The sequence below is a fragment of the Aphelocoma coerulescens genome, chromosome 1 (genome assembly GCF_041296385.1).
Source record: "Aphelocoma coerulescens isolate FSJ_1873_10779 chromosome 1, UR_Acoe_1.0, whole genome shotgun sequence".
In the NCBI taxonomy this organism is placed as follows: Eukaryota; Metazoa; Chordata; class Aves; order Passeriformes; family Corvidae; genus Aphelocoma; species Aphelocoma coerulescens.
This window is the reverse complement of record NC_091013.1, coordinates 115017199-115034452: the sequence shown is the minus strand read 5'-3', so window position 1 is coordinate 115034452 and position 17254 is coordinate 115017199. Positions and strand designations below refer to the sequence as shown.

The following is a 17254-nucleotide window of genomic DNA, read 5'->3' as shown; positions in this document are numbered from 1 at the left end:
CCGGGGACCTTTGCCCCTCTGCCTGCCCCCTTAAAGAACCATAGAATTGAAACTGAAACTGCAGGAAAAACAGAAACTCTCCAACAACATCTTTTCAATGTTACAGAAACACAGCATTACTTTATTCTGGCTGGGATGTTATTTCAGCCAGGATGTGCAATAGAAATTATTTCATCCACACTTGCCTATGTTGTGCAGTGAATCATTCCACCATACATGGTTCTTTACTAGACTTTTCACCTATTTATACATAAAAAACTCCAAAGACATTCACGTTCATTGGTCCTAAATTACACATTTCTTAGTATTCGATCTCCTGTTGCTTATTGATCCCTTTGCCTTCGATGCTAATTAGGTCCTCACTCTGTTTTTTTTCCCAAACCAGGTGTCTCCAACCACACCAGGGCATAATTTTCGTTAGTGCTTGTTTATCTCCTCTGTATCTTCTGGCTACTCCCAATCTGTTGATGTTAAGATCATCATGCCTCACCCAACTTTAGTGAACAGAGTCTTTTGAAGAGAATCTTCAATTCCCTCTCCCTGGGCAAAGGCAAACAAATCCCTGACTAAAGTTACATTAAAAAAAATTTAAGTTGTATCATTTCCAACAGAATCATCAAGGTTGGAAGAGACTTTCAAGATCACCAAGTCCAACCATTCTGCCAGCACTATCACTTTAACCCCTAAACCACAGAACCATCATCCAGCACCACATCCAGACACCTCTTGAACACTGCCAGGGGTGGTGACTCCACCACCTCCCTGGACAACCTATTCCAGTGCCTGACCATCCGAACAGTGAAGAACCTTTTCTGATACCTAGTCTGAATCTCCCCTGTCTCAAATTAAGGCTGTTTCCTGTAGGCATGGTAGAAGAGACTCTGGAAGAGGTAGTTGTGGAGACCAGTGAGGTCACCCCTGAGCCTCCTCTTCTCTAGACAACCTCCTTCAATATTTGGGGACAAAGCTTTCTTCACAGCCCCAGCATGGCCCAGATCAGCTCCCTGGTGATCCCATCCCCTCCCAAACCAGGGCTGACCTTTGCTTTGTCCAGCAGTGCTGTTTTACCTAGCGTCCTGAGGTGCCTGGTGATCCCATTGCCTTGCTTTATCCTTTATTTTTATTTTTTGGTAGTGGTTAGGCAGCTGAAGGAGTCTAGTCAGTGGATGAGGAAGGGATAGGAGCATGACACAGGAGCAAGAAACAGGACTGAGCATGGCTGGGATTGCACTTTGTGGAAGCTGAACATTTTTATCAGTTGGCAGTCACCTGCACACCAGGTCTCCAGAGCCCTCATTCACCCCAGAAGGTACCAGCACCTCTTACATGGAGGGAAAACAAAAATTCCCCCCTTGATGCTTATGGGAGAAAGCAATGGTAGTTTTTGAGCTGCAGCCCTGGGGGATTTCAGGGCAATCACAAATGTAGCTCTGGGTCAGAGCAGAGTCCCTGGGGAATTTGGGGGCAAGTCAGAGTGGGGGGCTGGAGGGGACCCTGGGGGAATTCAGGTAGCTGAAAGCGCAGGGCTGCATGGGAACATCAGCTCTGGTGGCCTTGGTGGTTCATCAAGCCATGCCCAGTCCTAGATCTACTCCTCCTCTGCGCCCCACTGCAAATGTTGAGTTTGAGAAGCATTGAGCACAGAAAATTGTAACAGAAAAGGAAGTGGGAAAAGAAGCTGTCAATGTTCCAACACTGCCAGCAGTGCCTGCTGACCTTTTCTGCTTCTCTGCTTCATTTTGTTTTCTGTAGAACAGCTCTGAATTTACCCAGGTTGGTGCAGTGCTCAAAAGCAAAGCGGGGTTTTTCTCTCCTAAGGTTTGAGCCTGTGAGAGGGAAAACCCCTCCTGCTTTTGTCTTGCAGTCTGTGAGGAATGGCTTCTGCTCCAGCCTGAAGGGCAGAAGAGTGGAGAGGAAAGTCGCAGGGCTCCTCAAACAGAGAAGGAAGATGGGACAACATCCCTAGGTTGGCGCAAAATTGCCCGCGGCACTGAGATGTTTGGTTCTCATAATTGCTTCCAGTTCCCTGAATTCTCAGCTCCCTAAGAAATGAAAACTTGATGTGTAATGCAGTTAAGTGACATCCAAGAGATGTCAGAGAAAAGCGTTGAGAACTCCTTGCAGGCAGACAGCAGATGATGACAGCAGGAGGAACCTGCAGGACATCAGCAGGAGCCTGCAAACCAAGGGTGGGGAGAGCAGCAGTCTTCAGGCTCAGAGGGATGCACTGATCCCAAAGGGATCTCTGTGTGTGAGTCCCATGGGATGTCCACAAGTGGGTGAGGAGAGCATTCTCAGCATTCTCCATCAGGGAGCTCCTCCATCTCCAAGATGTTGCAGGGAAGCACCGCCCTGGCTCCCTGGCGGCATGGGGAGGTGGGCACAATTCTCCTCCTTTGCAACAATGGCCTTCTGATGCTGAGCACTGCAAAGAGTTTAAGACTCACCATGCTGCACCATTCTGGGGAGTTTGTTGTATCTTGTATTAATGAAAATTTAGGCTTCTGTGGACCAACAGCCAGGATATGCCTTCTGGAAAGTACCATGTTGGAGCAGCTTGCTGACCTGCCCCTGCCATGTGTTGGACACTGTGGTTAGCACTCACTTAGACTCAGGATTTTCCTTCACGTTCATCTGGAAAAAAAGGGTAATTCTTTCTGACTAAAAAAATTGGCCCTTTCTGGATGAGCTCAGGGTTGAGGGCTCCTGTTCGATGGGGCTGTGAAGGGTAGCACTGCAGCCCTGGAGCTGCAGACTGGTTGAGAGCCTTTAGGACATTTCCTCAGAACTACATGAGGCCTTCAGGCCCAGAGTTGAAAAAAAGGTGACCATTAAAAATGTGTGGTGCTTTTAAACACAGCAGTGTCCCTATTCTAGATCCTACAGCTCTTCCCAAAACGGGACTGCAAAGGCACGTCTGGAATTCTCATTTTTCACCTCCCCTATTCATCTTCACTTTCTCCCCCCTAGACTTTCCACAGGATCTTTTGGGGCCCTAAAAATACGTTCATTTTGGACCCATGTCAAACTCTTACCAGTCTCTCATTCTTTTAATAGCACCTTTTTCTCTGTAACAACAGCAGGCGCTTTTTTTTTCCATTTTGTTTTTGAGTGGGGAATATTTCTGGGCTTGCCCCAGTTCTCAGTCCCCACGTGCATTTCTGTCACTGGCTGGTACATAACAATGCTCTGTGACAGGGGCATTCAAAGCAGGGGCAGCAAGTGCCATGTGAGGTCTTCCGGGGACCCATCTGGATGTCTGTGGTGAGCCCGGGCAGAGTCCTGGCAGGGCAGCGGTGCGTGACCCCGCCTGCCTGTGCCTGCCTGTGAGAGGGAAGCACTCACCCTTGCAGGATGCCCTGGCAGGATCCTCAGGGCTCCTGTGCTCCCTCGGGCTGGATGTTTGCAGCAGGAAGTGGGCAGCAGGCTGGCTCTGTGCTTCCTTTGCCCCGGGCAGGACAGGGCTTTGCTTTCTCCACCTGGTGGGGTGGTGACCCTCACTTCTTGCCTGACTTCCTGTGGTAATGAAGGGGGGGCTCGCCTCCCTCTATGCTGTCTTGGGTAGCACAGCTGAAACAGGTGGTGGGAGCCTTGGCTGCAAGCACAGCCTATGCCTGGACAATGCCAGAAGTTTTTGCCTACACATGGGATCGTGTGGGGAATAGTAATAGAGGTTTTGGAGTGCTTGGCTGAAGCAAATTCTGGACATGGCAGCAGAAGAAGAGGTCCCTCTGGGCAACTGGGCTTCAGGGAATACTGGATTTTGGTCTCTTATTGAAGAAACCAGAGTTCATTGCAGAAATATCAGTCTTGTTCTTTCCAGGTTTGTCTTCTTCCACAAACTGTCCAAGAGGAGGCCCAGCTCACTCTCCAGGGCGAAAGGGAAATGGTGGAAAATCAGTGTGAGCCGTTCATTGTGGTGCCTACCGCTCTCCTTGGGATGCTTCCAAAAGCCATCTTTAACACGGATTTTAAACCAAAAAATTTAAAAATACAACAGAGTCTAACTGTTTCAAATCACCATAATTCTGCAGGGTAGAGGATAAGCAGGGTAATTGCTTTACCACAGAGAGAGGCACTGCAATGCCAGCTTGGGACAACCAGCAAGGTCAGGGACATGGGAAACATCTCCTGGGCTGTGATCACCTTTCCCATAGTCCCCATCAAGGAAATGGAACTGCAAACTCATCTTTACTGCCCCTTCATCAGTTTCATAACTGACATGTTGGTAAATGGGAGAGTGTGGGCAGGGACCCCCCTAGTACACTCCAAATCCTGCTTTCAAGCCTGGGGACTTGATTAGTGACTGATCAGTGAAGCAATCACAGACAGCTCTTTTGGAGCTGGAATTTGGCTCCAGTGGTGGATCTGAAGCTCCAGGGCTGACAGGCTGGTTGTTCCTTGCTGTGAATCAAGTGACATTTTCATTTTGGATTGTGTGCTGGCACTGTGTTCCCCACTTGCATGGTGGCAGTGTCTGAGTGCCTTTATTGTTGTCCCTTCAGGTGCTTTCTTTGCAGGAGCTGCTGGCAGTTGTGTCCCCATCCTTTCTGAGAGTATCAGGGTGGAGGGGAACCCATCAGAGGTGTGCCATGCCTGCAAGCAGAGGGGCCCATCAATCCTGCCTTACAACCCCTCTCAACTCACCCTACAGCACCAGCAGGCTAAACTTGGAGGTCCTTGGTGCTTGCCAATGAAAATAAACCCTAATGGGATGTGGTGCTTTGCAATGGGAGGGGAGAAGGTTTCGTCATGCTGTAGGTTTTGAAACAGTGATGCTCTTCCTGCATTGTGCAAGCAGTGAGGTTTGAAGTGTTAAATGTGCTTTCCGCTTTGAGAGCAGGTTTCTCCTTTCTGTGGGAAAGGAGACAGTCTGGGAAACATAATTGCAGTCCACAGTGTACAGAAGATGTGCCAAGTGTGAGGAATATGAAAAACAGCTGCAGGAGGGGGAGCTCAGTCTCCTAGGACAGAAAGCACAATCCAAGCCAAAGCTCTGCTGAGGCTCCTGGTTTTGCAAGGATAGAAGTAGTATAAAAATAAGGATGAGAAAGGAACAAGGTTGGTGAGTAAGGGCTTCTCTTCTGCCAGCAAGTTGCAAGTGTGTTCAAGATGTCTAAGGAAATCATGGGTTGTGTACAGGCACAAGAGCTAAGCTTGACAGAGGGAGAGTTGGAGGCAGTAGTTGAAGTCTGGGAAAGCAGGTGGATGGGAATGATACTCAGAAATTCCTATTAGCTTATTGGGGAGGGCTTATAGTACCAGGACCTGCCAGGCTGCAGGATGATTTTCCTCAGCTTGAATTATTTAAACTGAGAGTAGGCAAAATTGTAGCTATGATAGGTTAGGAAAAGCCCTGTGGTAGCTTTGAGTTACTTGATGGGGTGGTTATATTCCGCCATGAGGGATTTCTTTGATGCTGGGTTGTGACCAGGGCCTTCTTTCTTGTCTTTCTCGTGTGGCTATTGCTTCACCAGCTCCCTCTGTAACAGTGCTGTTCTTGGGAATGACTCCTGCTGTTGAACATACACCAAAAGAACAAAGGAGTATGAGAATTCATGAGAAGGGGCTTAGGAACAGCAAAAAACTCAACATTTGAAAAGTTACTTCTGCATTTGATTCTTCATGAGTTGAATTTCAGAGAATTGGGAAGTGGTTTGTGACGGAAGGGGAACATGGGAGCAACATCACTGAATGTTCTGTTTTATTCATTGGTCTGACAAGGCTTAAAAATATCTGCTTATGTTTCCTTTCTCTATTTATGTGCTTTGTGTGATGCAATTCAATGGTGACATTGTTTTGATGCATGGAAAATCCTCCTGGAAGGAGGAGCAAGGACACTGACAGTGTCATCCGCTCTTCCAGCTTAACCCTCACCCTGTGCACGTCCCCGAACTCACAGGGCAATGAAGGCTTTAGAGGAGGCCACCAAAGACACTGGTGCTGTGGTCAGTCCCCTGGTGTGTTCCCAGGATGAGCCTGGTCCAGCAGAAAGGACAGGCAAGCTCCTGACAGCAATCACTAAGCGAAGGAAGCTGCTTACTGTGAAACCTCTTGGTCTTAAAACTGGGACAGCACTTGAGGTCTAGGAGGACATGGTCCATCACTGATCTGCCACATATGTGGCTGCACAAAGCTGCAAGACAGTGTAAGGGAATCTGGTTTGGGGAAAAAAACAAGCATATTTAATGTGGTGTCAGACCACGTGTTGTTGAAAGTTAAGAAAATAACTCCAGGAGACAGAGAGAGGCATGGGAAATGTGGATGCTGCCCTTCTTGTAGGTTCAGAATTGCTGTGATCCCTGCCTCTCCGATGGCAGTGGCTCTGCCCCACCTCTGGGCTGTCACTTCTGCTTGGAGCAGAGGAGAAAATCACACTGGCGCTTTCATCCTGTATCAAAGACCCCATCCCTGTGCTCTACTCCAGCCCCAGAGCAGCAGGAGCACAGGACAGCTCCTTGTTTGACATGGATGTGACAAGAGCATGAGCTCAGGGCTCCGGCTTTGTGTCAGCGCAGGCATTTGCTGGGTGTGGGCAGTGTGTTGGTCTCCGGTCTGTCAGCGTCGCCACCACACTGGAGTAGCTGGGGAGCTGTAAGAAGCAGAGGAGTGTGAGATCTTTTTGCATGCTGTTCATGCTGTTCAGTCACCTGCCTGCACTGGGACCAGCGCTTGGGAAGTGAAATGTTGCTTATCCTGTCCTCAGTCCCCAGAGCCTTCTCATTTTCTTCCACTGAGTATCCCTGACATGCTGGCCGCTTTGATGTAACCTACTCATGCATGGCTGGAGTTGTTTTGGCCGTGATAGTGAAACCTGTGAGGCCACGCTTGGACTGGCATTATTGTGTCCAGCCATAAACAAGGCTGGGTATGAGGAACCCCTCAGAGCCTTGGGCTGTGGTCAGGAGGAAGCAAACCAGAAAAGCTGCTCGCGCTCCTTGCTGAAAAGGATGTGGGTGGTGGTAAGGGGAAATGAGGGGCAACATAATTGCCCCATTCAGGAACTGGCATGTGGAAACACAGTCCAGTGGTGAGACTTTCTACAAGCAGCAAAGGTCACTGCCATCATTAAGAAACTAAGGCTGGAGAGCCATGTAAGCTGGGATCCCCAAGCAGCCAACTAGCTGACCTCAGTAAATGGGAAATGAGATCAAGTGCAAAATGAGTTTACCAAGGCTATCTCATGCCTGGATATCTTAGTAGGTTTATTTTGATAAGATAATTGACTATGTAGACAGTGGACTTCAGTAAGGCAGCACTTTCAGTGCTACAGGCAAAGCCGTTAAGCTGGAGAGCCAGGGGATTAATGTGAGCATTGTAAGGATTTACCTAAAGAAAGGATGTCAGGATGTTGTGCCTCAAGAGAAGCAAGCTGGGTGGAAAGGGGTTATTAATGATGCTTCTCAAAGGGGTGATCTTGTTTACCCAGCAGGAAAACAAGCTGTAATCAGATTCGGTCAGATTTGAAGGGCTAAGTCACTGCAAGGATTTCTCCAGCTACAGGAAGAAAAGAACTGATGGCACCGAGGACTGGAATAGGGGAGATAGGGTAAGAATCAGCAGCACAAAGTGCAAGCTTGCGTGTGCAGACAGTAGCTATAAGATGTTTTGCTCCCAGCTTTTCCTCTGCCATTTGAAAAATACAGAGTAAGGCAAGTTTCATTGATGATGAGTTCTCACCATAGTGTAGCCAAGAAAAAGAGGAAGGTGAGCACATCTGCTGAAGAGGCCAAGCACAGCACCGGTGCTGCTGTGGCACTGCTTTGTCTCTCCTGGCAGCTTTTCATGAGCACATTTAGATCTCAGGCCTCCACTCAGTCTTTGCCCTAAGTGGAAGACAAGGTACATTGATGGAGGAGCTGAATTGACCAGACAGCCTCACCTGAGGCTCACAGATAGTAAATGTGGCCTCTGAAGAAAGGCAGATCCAAGTCAAAGGCACCCATGCCCCAGCAGTCTGAGGGTTTCCATAAAAAAATTGTGATATCCATTTAAAAGGGGAAATCCCATGGCTCACACTTACAGAAAGTTACTCTCTTTATGTTCAAATGGAAAAGAAACAAACTAAAGCTGGACACCACATTTAGGTTTGAGGTTCTGAGTGTTTTCAGGTTTGGTTCTTGTTTTAGATATTGGGGGCTTTTGCTTTTGTTTGTTTTCTCCTAAACTCCCCCTCCCACCTTCAAATGTCAACCTGGCAGGTTTCTGGAATTGAGTCCTTCTGATCTTTGCTTCCCGAAAGCCCTGGATTTGCACTTCCCATGTTGCTGTCTGAGCTGTGTGTACACTACAGTGAGCTGTGTCTGCTGATGCATCAGCAAGGGCAGATACATAGCTGTCACTAAGAAAGCAAATCTGCCAAGAAATATTGTGTTTGGCAAGAAAACTGCTCCAACGTGAAGAGTGGCCAGTCCGTGGGTTGCCAGCACAACCTCTCTGCAGATGGAGGTTTTGGAAGTTTTCTGTACTGATCCCTCTCCTGAGCACATGCAAAATGAAACCAGCTAATGCTTCCTAGCACACACGTGGGCATTATTTTTCAAAGGGTTGGAAAAAGCAGGGGCCCTGACAATGCTCTTCTGGCCATTGAATTCCTTGTTCTAACACAGAAACAAGCCAGAGCCCAATAAAGATATACAAGCACAGCCTCAGCATAAGCAAAAAACCCTTTATTTTCTTACTGTTAGTGTAAGAAATAGATGTTTCTTTTCTTCTTTTTTTGGTGGATTTTTAATACATCAGTCTAAACCATATCTGATGTAAAAAAAAAAAAAAAAATCCCAGCAGGTTAAATTGTTTAAATGAAGCCTAACCACAGCCCAAGCAGAGGACAACAATGCTAGCAGCACTGATTACAGGTAGTGCTTGCAGCTCTGCTTTTAACAGAGCATGTAATTCTGCTTTTTGGGCAGTGAAAACAGTGTTGCATTATATATGCATATCTGTGTCAGAATGGTATTCACACTTACAAATATGGTGCTTGTCCATATGGGAAAATTGCAGGTAGGAAGCTGCAGCATGCTCATTGGTTCTAATTAATTCCTTGATTACATGCTCCTGTGGGCACCAGGGGTAATTTACCTTGCTTCACTCTTAGAGGCAGGAGAGGTTTGAATACAATGATTTGGGGGAAATTATATATAGCATTTGGAGCTGATTTAAAGCCTATTTTTTGTCAACATTCCCTTCTCTTTTCCTCAGTCTACCACTGATAGACTGCTGCTGATGCTGGTTCCAGTAAATCAATGCAACTCACAAAGATGGCCAAGAAAAGTAAGTTTGTTTAATTTTTCTTTCTTTGCAGGGTTAGCATGTTGAACCAGATTCCAAGGGGGCACTGAGGGATAAATGTTCAGGGGTCAGATTTGTCCCTGCCTCTGATCAACCGAATGGAAGTAATTCTTGGGATTTTTTTGTAAGCCTGCATCTTAGAAGCATCATGGGAATCAACTGTGGATTACTAAAATCAAAACAACGTTCTGGATGAGCAAAACACGCTTACAGTTTGTCAGTCCTCTGTTGTATTGACAGATTCCTCAAGCTGGCAGGACAAATGCCCAGCAGACCTCAGGGAGAAGGCAGATCCAAAGTGCTGCTTCTCAAACACTGTGTTTCACACCTTGCTTCGTTCCTTTTGCAGGTGCATTTTCATACCCCTGTGCCATCATCTTGCCACACAGCCTTGAACATTTACTTGCTTATATTTGCACTGCATTGGTTTCTCATTGCCACTGTGGTTTCATGCTTAGGTCAGTGTGAACTTCTGTGGATCTCTGCAAAACCTCTAGGACTAAAGTCCTCAGACCTTTCCTCTGTGTGATCCACTCTGAAGCCAACTCAGAACTTTGTGCTTTTTTACCCAGTGAGTGCATGGGTAACACAGAGAAATACAGTCCTGGATAGGAAACAGCTTGAAAAATCACCTTCCCCTTGATGCAGTCGCTTGTGCCAAATAGCAGAATGCCTGATTAGGCAGGCTTTCCAGGGATCCAGCCATCCTCAGCTGCACCCTGGCACTGCTGGCACCCGGAGCAGGGAGCGCAGGTGCCCTGCCTGCAGGGAGAGGCAGGGCTCCAGCAGCCCTCCGAGGTGGGAGAACAGGGCAAGGAGTGTGCTGTGAATGTGCACCCTGTGCAATGCTTGTTCCGGGTTGCATTTACATTTTTCCGTGTAATAACACCAAAGGAAAAAAGAAAAAAGCCTAAGCTGCTTGTGAAGACAGGACCAAGGCTCACAGCCCCTTGTGAGCCAGCAAAGCCTGCAATGCACGCAGCACAAACAGTAATTTAAGTCACAGCACAACCAGACGCAAAGTTTGAGCTGCCCATGTGCTGAAATAGTTGGTGTGAATATTAAAACCCAGTAAAAATCATCCCGTGTCTTCTTCCCAGCCTAGTGCTGCCAGGGACTGTGACTCCCTAGCCCGAGCATTGCAGGCAGCACATCCTGCTTTTGTGAGGGAAACCAGTGTGTTTGCAGCTCTGTCATCACTCACAGGGTGGAAACCACGGGAGATTGCATCCTCCTTTATGAGCACCTCTGCTACGAGGGGAGAGCTTGCAGGAACTGCCCTGGAGGAAAGGTGTGGTGAGGGCAGCTGTGAGTGCCAGCTCACATGCACAGACCTGTCACTCTTCCTGCACTGACTGTGTGAGCACGGTGGTTGCACAAACAGGGATGCTTCACTACAGCAAAGGACAGCAATCCAGTGGATTCCTTACAGTAGTTTGCTGTGAGGTAATTGAAGAAGGTTAATCCCAGATTATTAAGGAATTTCGTCAAGAAGCCCCAGTGCTTTGTGCAGTAAAAATCAAATATCCACCCATGCAGTAATCGGGTCAAAGTTACACTTGTCAAACAGTGTTGGTGCATTTTGCAGTTGCTTTGCTGGGATTGGTTTCCTACATTTCCCCTTCTCTGTTTCTGAGTTCAGAAGATTTTTTAAAGTTTATTGGTCACTCCTGATTTACCATGGCACACTAGACATGCTACCTGTGCTTTCAAATGTACCATGTCACCAAAGCACACATATTATCTGCTCCCTTCCCTTCCAGCAAGATGATGCTTGTGCCCCAATCTGTGCTAAGATGAAGACTTTACTTCTTCAAATCTTGCCAGTTTTAGAGTCTGAAGGTTGGGGAGAGCTAGAGGGAAAAACAAGAGGTCTCTGGAGCTGTAGGAATTTTGTTATTGTTATTTTCCTTTGTAAGATGAAAGGGATTACTGTAACCTGAAACCTGTTGGATTTTCCTCTTACTTCACAAAGTTATTTTATTTTGTTACTGGTATTGCATAGGAGACAATCAATCTTTGTGTGAAAGGCCTAACTTCTCAGGATGCTGGAACCACTTTGGTAAGGCTGCTTTCTGCCCTTCTCTTACAGGAAAAGAAAAAAAGTTGTCATATAATTCCACTGAGAAACAGAGGAGTAGTACTAGCTGAATTCAGTTCATTCTCCACATACCCTGTATTCTTTGTGCTGGTACTGGAACCATCAAATGCTGGCAGGACAAGAGAAATGGCCTCAAGTGATGCTAAGGGAGGTTTAGATTGAGTATCAGAAAAAATTCTTCACCAAAAGGATTATCCAGCCCTGGAACAGGCTTCCCAGGATATGAGTCTCCATCCCTGGAGGTATTTAAAAGACGTAGATGTGGTGCTTAGGGACATGGGTTAGTGGTGGACTAAACCCAGCAGTGCTGTTTTAACAGTTGGACTCAATAATCTTAAAGGTCTTTTCCAACCTAATGCTGTGATTCCATGAAAAAAAAATCCCTAAAAATTTTATTCTGCTTTGCAATGGGATCATTTTTCTGACAAAGACATTTTTAGGGCACTTGCAAAACCATTTTTTGGTGATGTACACCTCTGGCAACATATCTTGGGTAATTCCCACGAAACCTGGACATTTTGGTATTAAAAGTGTGCTTTTAGCTCAGGTTAACACAGATTGAAATGCCTGTTTGCCTTGAAAACAGTGAAAGGTATCCCAGTCCTGTAGGAGGGAATGTGGTTATGAATCCTCACTGGAGAGTAGGTGCTGTGTTTTGGTTTCCAGTATTTACCCAGTTCTGGCCTTTCTGATATTTCTTTGAGATGTTGATTGAGAAAGAGAGGGAGGTTGGGATTTTTGTATGTTCTTACCAATCAATAAATGTTCAAAGTAGTGGCGTTTGACTACACTGGAAGTGCATTTCTGCAGAGGTGGAAAAAATTGGTGATGTCAGTGGGTCTACAGGAGAGAGCTAGCAGCAATGTATTTGAAAAGACTTCCCTTTGAGTGCAAAGGATTTCTACCACAAGTGCTGATTACTGGAATTAATTTCCCCTACACAGCACATATGCTGCAGAATTTCACTTGTCTTTTCTGCTTTTTCCCTAATGGTTTTCTATGAAAGCAATGGAAAAATGTAGTGTGTGTGATGCTCTCACATCTTCCTCTTTTCTGCAGTAAATGTTTTTAGCAGAATTTAACCACCCTTTCTTATTAAATCTTAGCTTCTCTTTTCAAGCTACAATACTTCTACCTATTTAAAGCTGTTTCTGGGGCACATATAGGTGAAATGCTGAAGGCCTAATGAAGTGCAGAAGAAGCCTTATTTTTATGGGGATTTCACTGTGAACTGGTGGGCTTATATTGCCCACTGCAGTGCTCAAAAAAAGCAGTGTCTTCTGTACTGTGACTTCAATATGTACGAGTCCTTTAACTTTGTTAACATCCTAAAGGTGCATAATACCTCTTTCCTTGAACTGATGGATTCCAAGAATCAAGGGTATGATATGTGCTTAGGGAAGCTTTAAGTGATGGAAAAATTATGACTTCTGCCTCTGATCAAAGCAGAACAAAGCACTTGGCTGCTCCCCTCTCTCTGTTATTGCAGTCTCCTTGCAATCAGGGAGATCTCTGAAGGAGAAGGAACCAAGAACAGTAATACCTAGGAAAAGAGAAGGAGCTCTGAGTGAGAATAACATCCTTGAGTTCAGCTGTCTATCTAAAATTTAGGCAGCCTTAGCTGATCCGGGGTCTTCTGTGTGTAATGAGGGGTTGTGGTACTTCCTTACTACAGTCTGGCAGATGATGAGCTCAGTTATTTTCCCTGGGACTGCTCATCCAAAAGCAGGGTTAAGTCCTGAGGAAGAAATGCAGACACAAATGTAACAGGCTGGAGTTTCCTTCTAGTTGTAATATGCTAATGGCAGAAATATATATTAATAAAAGCTTGAATTTAAGATGAAAGCACTTTAAAATGATAAACTGTATAGCTGTAGCAGGGCTGCCAGTAACTCTGTAATGATAAAGACTCCTGATTAGACTACCAGGAGAAAGTTTATTCCATCTGACTCACAGAGAGGCAGTCCTGCCCGAGAGCTGGGGCTGTGACTCGGGGAAGCAATGTATGGCTGGCTTTATTAACGATACTTTCTTCTTCTCTGAGTACCAAGACAATTCTGTGTGAGCACATGGTGCTACTGTCATCTGCATTTGCAAACCATGCTGGCAGAGAATGCATGGACAGAGTACAAATGTACAGGATTTAGATCAGAGCTCAAAACACAAAACACAGGCACTCAAAATCCTACAATGGAGAAGGTCCCAGCCTGACTCAGTAACAGACTCCTCTCAGCCATTTCATATACAATGATTTTCTCTCTGCAGAAATGTTATAACCTGTGTTTGATTTCTCTACAGAATACCATCTTTTTAATTATGTCAAAATAAAATTCTGATTTGTAATTCAACCCAGTCCATCTAATCTAGCTAATTCAAGGAACCTGTACTGAAGAAAAGCTGGAGCAATGTAGTGGCAAATCATTTCTGATAAAAAGGATGCATTTCATTTAAATCAAAGTAATTTAAACCAGCAAACCGGAAATCTGCATTTAAATAGATTATTTTACTCTTGATTTGTATTTGCCCTTTTTTTTACCTCCTTGAAGAATACCAGGTTTTCAGTGGTGTGCAACCCTCTTGCTGGGATTATTACAGCAAAATACAACCCCTTACACTGTAACCTCTTACACTATGTCAGGGCTTGTTTTATTTTGCAGGAGGGTGTGCAGTACAAAGCTACATCACTTAGCATGCATTTACTCCCTCAGGCTCTTACTAAGTGGTTTGTTTTTCTGCCCAGGATTTGCTCTAGACTGGCTTTGTTTGGTTGTTTGGGTTGGTGAGGGCTCTGCCCTTCCAGGCTTTAAAGCAGGGATGGTCCATGCCTCTCCCCTGCCCCATCCAGAGCTGGGGCTTTGGTGAGCAGTGGGTGCCTTCTGGAGCAGGCAGGACATGATGCTGGGGAGGCAAGTGCTCTCTCCATTTCCACAGGGCTGGTGGAGGCTCTCCAGTGACACCAGGACCATCCACGTTTGGCCCTGTTGTCACATCCTGCTCCCTGTCCAGGTGCTCAGCCACAACATCCATCACATGCAGCCTAAGCAATCCTTCTTAAATTTTCTTTGGAAAATCCATTTCTTGATGGATTCCATCCATCTGGGCCTGAAATGGTGGTACAGGCATTTGTTTTTATTTCAAACATTATTTTATACCGCTACTCCCAGAGTAACATCAGGGTTTCACTTAGTTGCATTTTAACCTGCACAGCCCCCAGCACTGCCTGACACTTATATTCACAGGCAGGGCCCTTCGGCCTGAAACCCTCCTGGCTGAGGAACACCCACAGCATCCCGAGGGATGAAGGCAGCCCCACGCCTGTTGGGGTGACGGGGGTGGCGGGCGCTGCATCCTGACCCACGCCCTGCGAGGAAGCCGTGGGCGGTGTGCGGTGACTTATGAGGCTGAGCAGCCTCCCAGCACCAAGACTTCCCCCTGCGCCCTGCCAGGGAGAGTTTCAGCAGCCTGTGACAGCGGCCAGGCACCCATGGCCTGGCACTGAGCCCCCTGCCTCCTCCCTGCCTCAGGGGTGGCCTCGGTGCCGCTCGACCAGGGAAACGACAGGTACCAGGGGAGGAAGCGGGGCAGGCTGGCCTTGTGCTCGGGGTGCTTGGTGGTGGCAGCAGGCAGGAAGGAGAGGGGCACGGAGCAGGGTGCTGTGGCTCCTCAGGCACCGTTCCCCTAACCATATTCCCCTCTCCTCCCAGCCAGGAGCTACAGGAAGATGATGTGCCTGCCCGCCTCCCCACCGGCGCCGGCGTTGAGGACGTGGCTGAGGCTCGGGCTCTTCGTGCTGCTCTGCCTTGGGATAGGTAAGCAGGACTGGCTGGAGTGTGGCCGTGGGAAGGGGTTGGGTCCCAGCAGCAGCACCCATGTGATGGTCAGCAGGGATGGTGGCCCTCAGGACCCACCTGGTGCCTCCTGCCAGGGCTGAGCCCAGGTCAGGGTTTGGGGTGGCTGGCACTGCACGGGGGAGCCCTGAGCTCTCAACGTCCCAGGCCCATTGCACCAGGCTGCTGGCTCCCAGAGGGGCACGGTGATCTCCCATCCCAGCCAGGGGGAGAGAAATGAGGGTGGTTTTGGTCAGCTGATGTCTGTGGGGAGCATGTGGCGCAGCCCCTTGGGCTTCGGTTTCAGCGGCGGGGGTTTCTGCAGCTTCTGCAGCTTTTTGGATGGTTAGGAGTGGGTGCATGGTGGGAAAGAGAGGGAAAGGTGGTAGCTCGGAGTGCTCTGCACCTCCTGGGCAGCTCAGCACAGAGCAGAGTGGGTTCTTTCTCCACCAACACAAATCCCTGTTGAAGTCTTGCCTGGGCTGTCCCCTGTCCTTTTCCGAGGACTTGCCACAAAGCTCACACAGATCGCTCCTCACCTCAAGAGGCTTGAGATGAGGCTTACATCTTCTTAGATGTGTGAAATGTTAACCTGGAAACCACACAAAATTCACTTCTGAGCTGGAGTTGGTTGTGGATGAAAAATAAGTTGTGCTTATTGTCAATTTTAGTGTTTCATTGCAGCTAACGATACTCTAGAGCAAACCTGGGCTGAACTGAGGCTTTCGTTAAAAATCAAGTGATGCAAAATTAGGAGCTTTTCATGCTGCTGTTGTGAAACTGTGAGATATTTGATGCTGGGTTTCATTTTGAGTTTCAATCTCAGAATTTTAAGACAAAACTTGGAGAATTTAGCAGGGAATTAATTGCAGAGCTCACTTGTAAAGAAAGCAACAACCTCAAATGTCGCTCTGGGATTTCTGCTCTTCCTCTTCCCCTCAGTCCCTCCCCTCCCTCTGTGCTTGTGAAGCATTTGTCAAGCACAGATGTAATTTGCCTGTATTTGCATCAGGCAAACAATCTATCATGAGCAGAACTGTTTCTCTCTCAGTACTTTAAGAGCTTGTGGTATGTTAATAGTGTAATTACGAGCATATGGTAACTCGCCAGTCATGTAATTTCTCTGGAAAGGATTCTGGTTCCTTGGCTAAAGGATGTATAGCTGGATGTATAGTTTGATGCATGCTAATGTCCACTACTAGAAATAGGAGTTTGATAATAGAAAACTAAGTGTTCCTATATTTGTACTTTTGGGGCATAATTTTTGGATGCTTCTCATGCAAAAAGTTTGTGGAAGTCCCAGTGCCTTAGAATCAGGGGCTTGGCAGACTGATAAGAGCAGGACAGCTGATGCACTTATTTCTCTCTGTGTGTGCACTCACACACACTCTGAACCATTTTTCTCTGAAGATCAGCACTCCTACGTTAGAGCTCCTTGAAAATATGTGGTGCAGTACCCACAAAGGACTGGGTTTTAAAAGCTTTACTGGTGCTTGTGGGTGATGCCTTCTCAAGGCTGCCCACAGGGACCACAAGGACTGAGTTCTGACCTAGTTGTGGCAAAATAGTGGATCCCTGAGTGTCTGCCATCACCCTGTCAGTGACCTCCCACAGTACTGAGCGAGTCACCACAGCCGGCCTTTACAGGGTCGACCCCATGTGGGACTGCTCATGACCACATCAAGGCACAGTCAGGGCTGGCTCCCAGAGCCCGTGTCCTTGGGTTAGCCCAGGTGTCCTGATGCTGGCACACCTCCCTGATGTAGCACTCCAAAAAGTCAGGTAACATTCTAGGATGGAAACAGGTGCCCTCTGTAAAGCCCATGTGAGTGAAATAGTAACAGAGGGAACGCCAGGCTGAATTTTCACATCATAGCAGTGGAAGGCATTAATGGGGAACTTAATTAAAAGGGATGGTTTGAAGGTTGTATTTCATGGGAAATTCATCTATGTGCAAGCTACACAGATCCATTTATTTTCTTTTGAATTGAATTTTGTTACTCTGATGTTCACCTGAGGTGCCCCACTGAAATGC

General features: G+C 47.0%; 1 protein-coding gene across 3 annotated transcripts in view; it reads left to right on the top strand.

Moving 5' to 3' along the window:
• Positions 1–9081: 9081 nt before the first annotated feature.
• CD80 (CD80 molecule) overlaps positions 9082–17254 on the top strand; it is a 29699-nt gene continuing 21526 nt past the window's right edge. Inside the window, exons 1-3 of one of the 3 annotated variants that reach the window (XM_069025178.1) lie at positions 9082–9108; positions 9202–9273; positions 15097–15201. In XM_069025178.1, coding sequence (XP_068881279.1) covers positions 9246–9273; positions 15097–15201 — 133 coding nt within the window. In that variant the 5' untranslated portion in view covers positions 9082–9108; positions 9202–9245. The other 2 variants (XM_069025179.1, XM_069025180.1) reach the window with 2 other exon arrangements.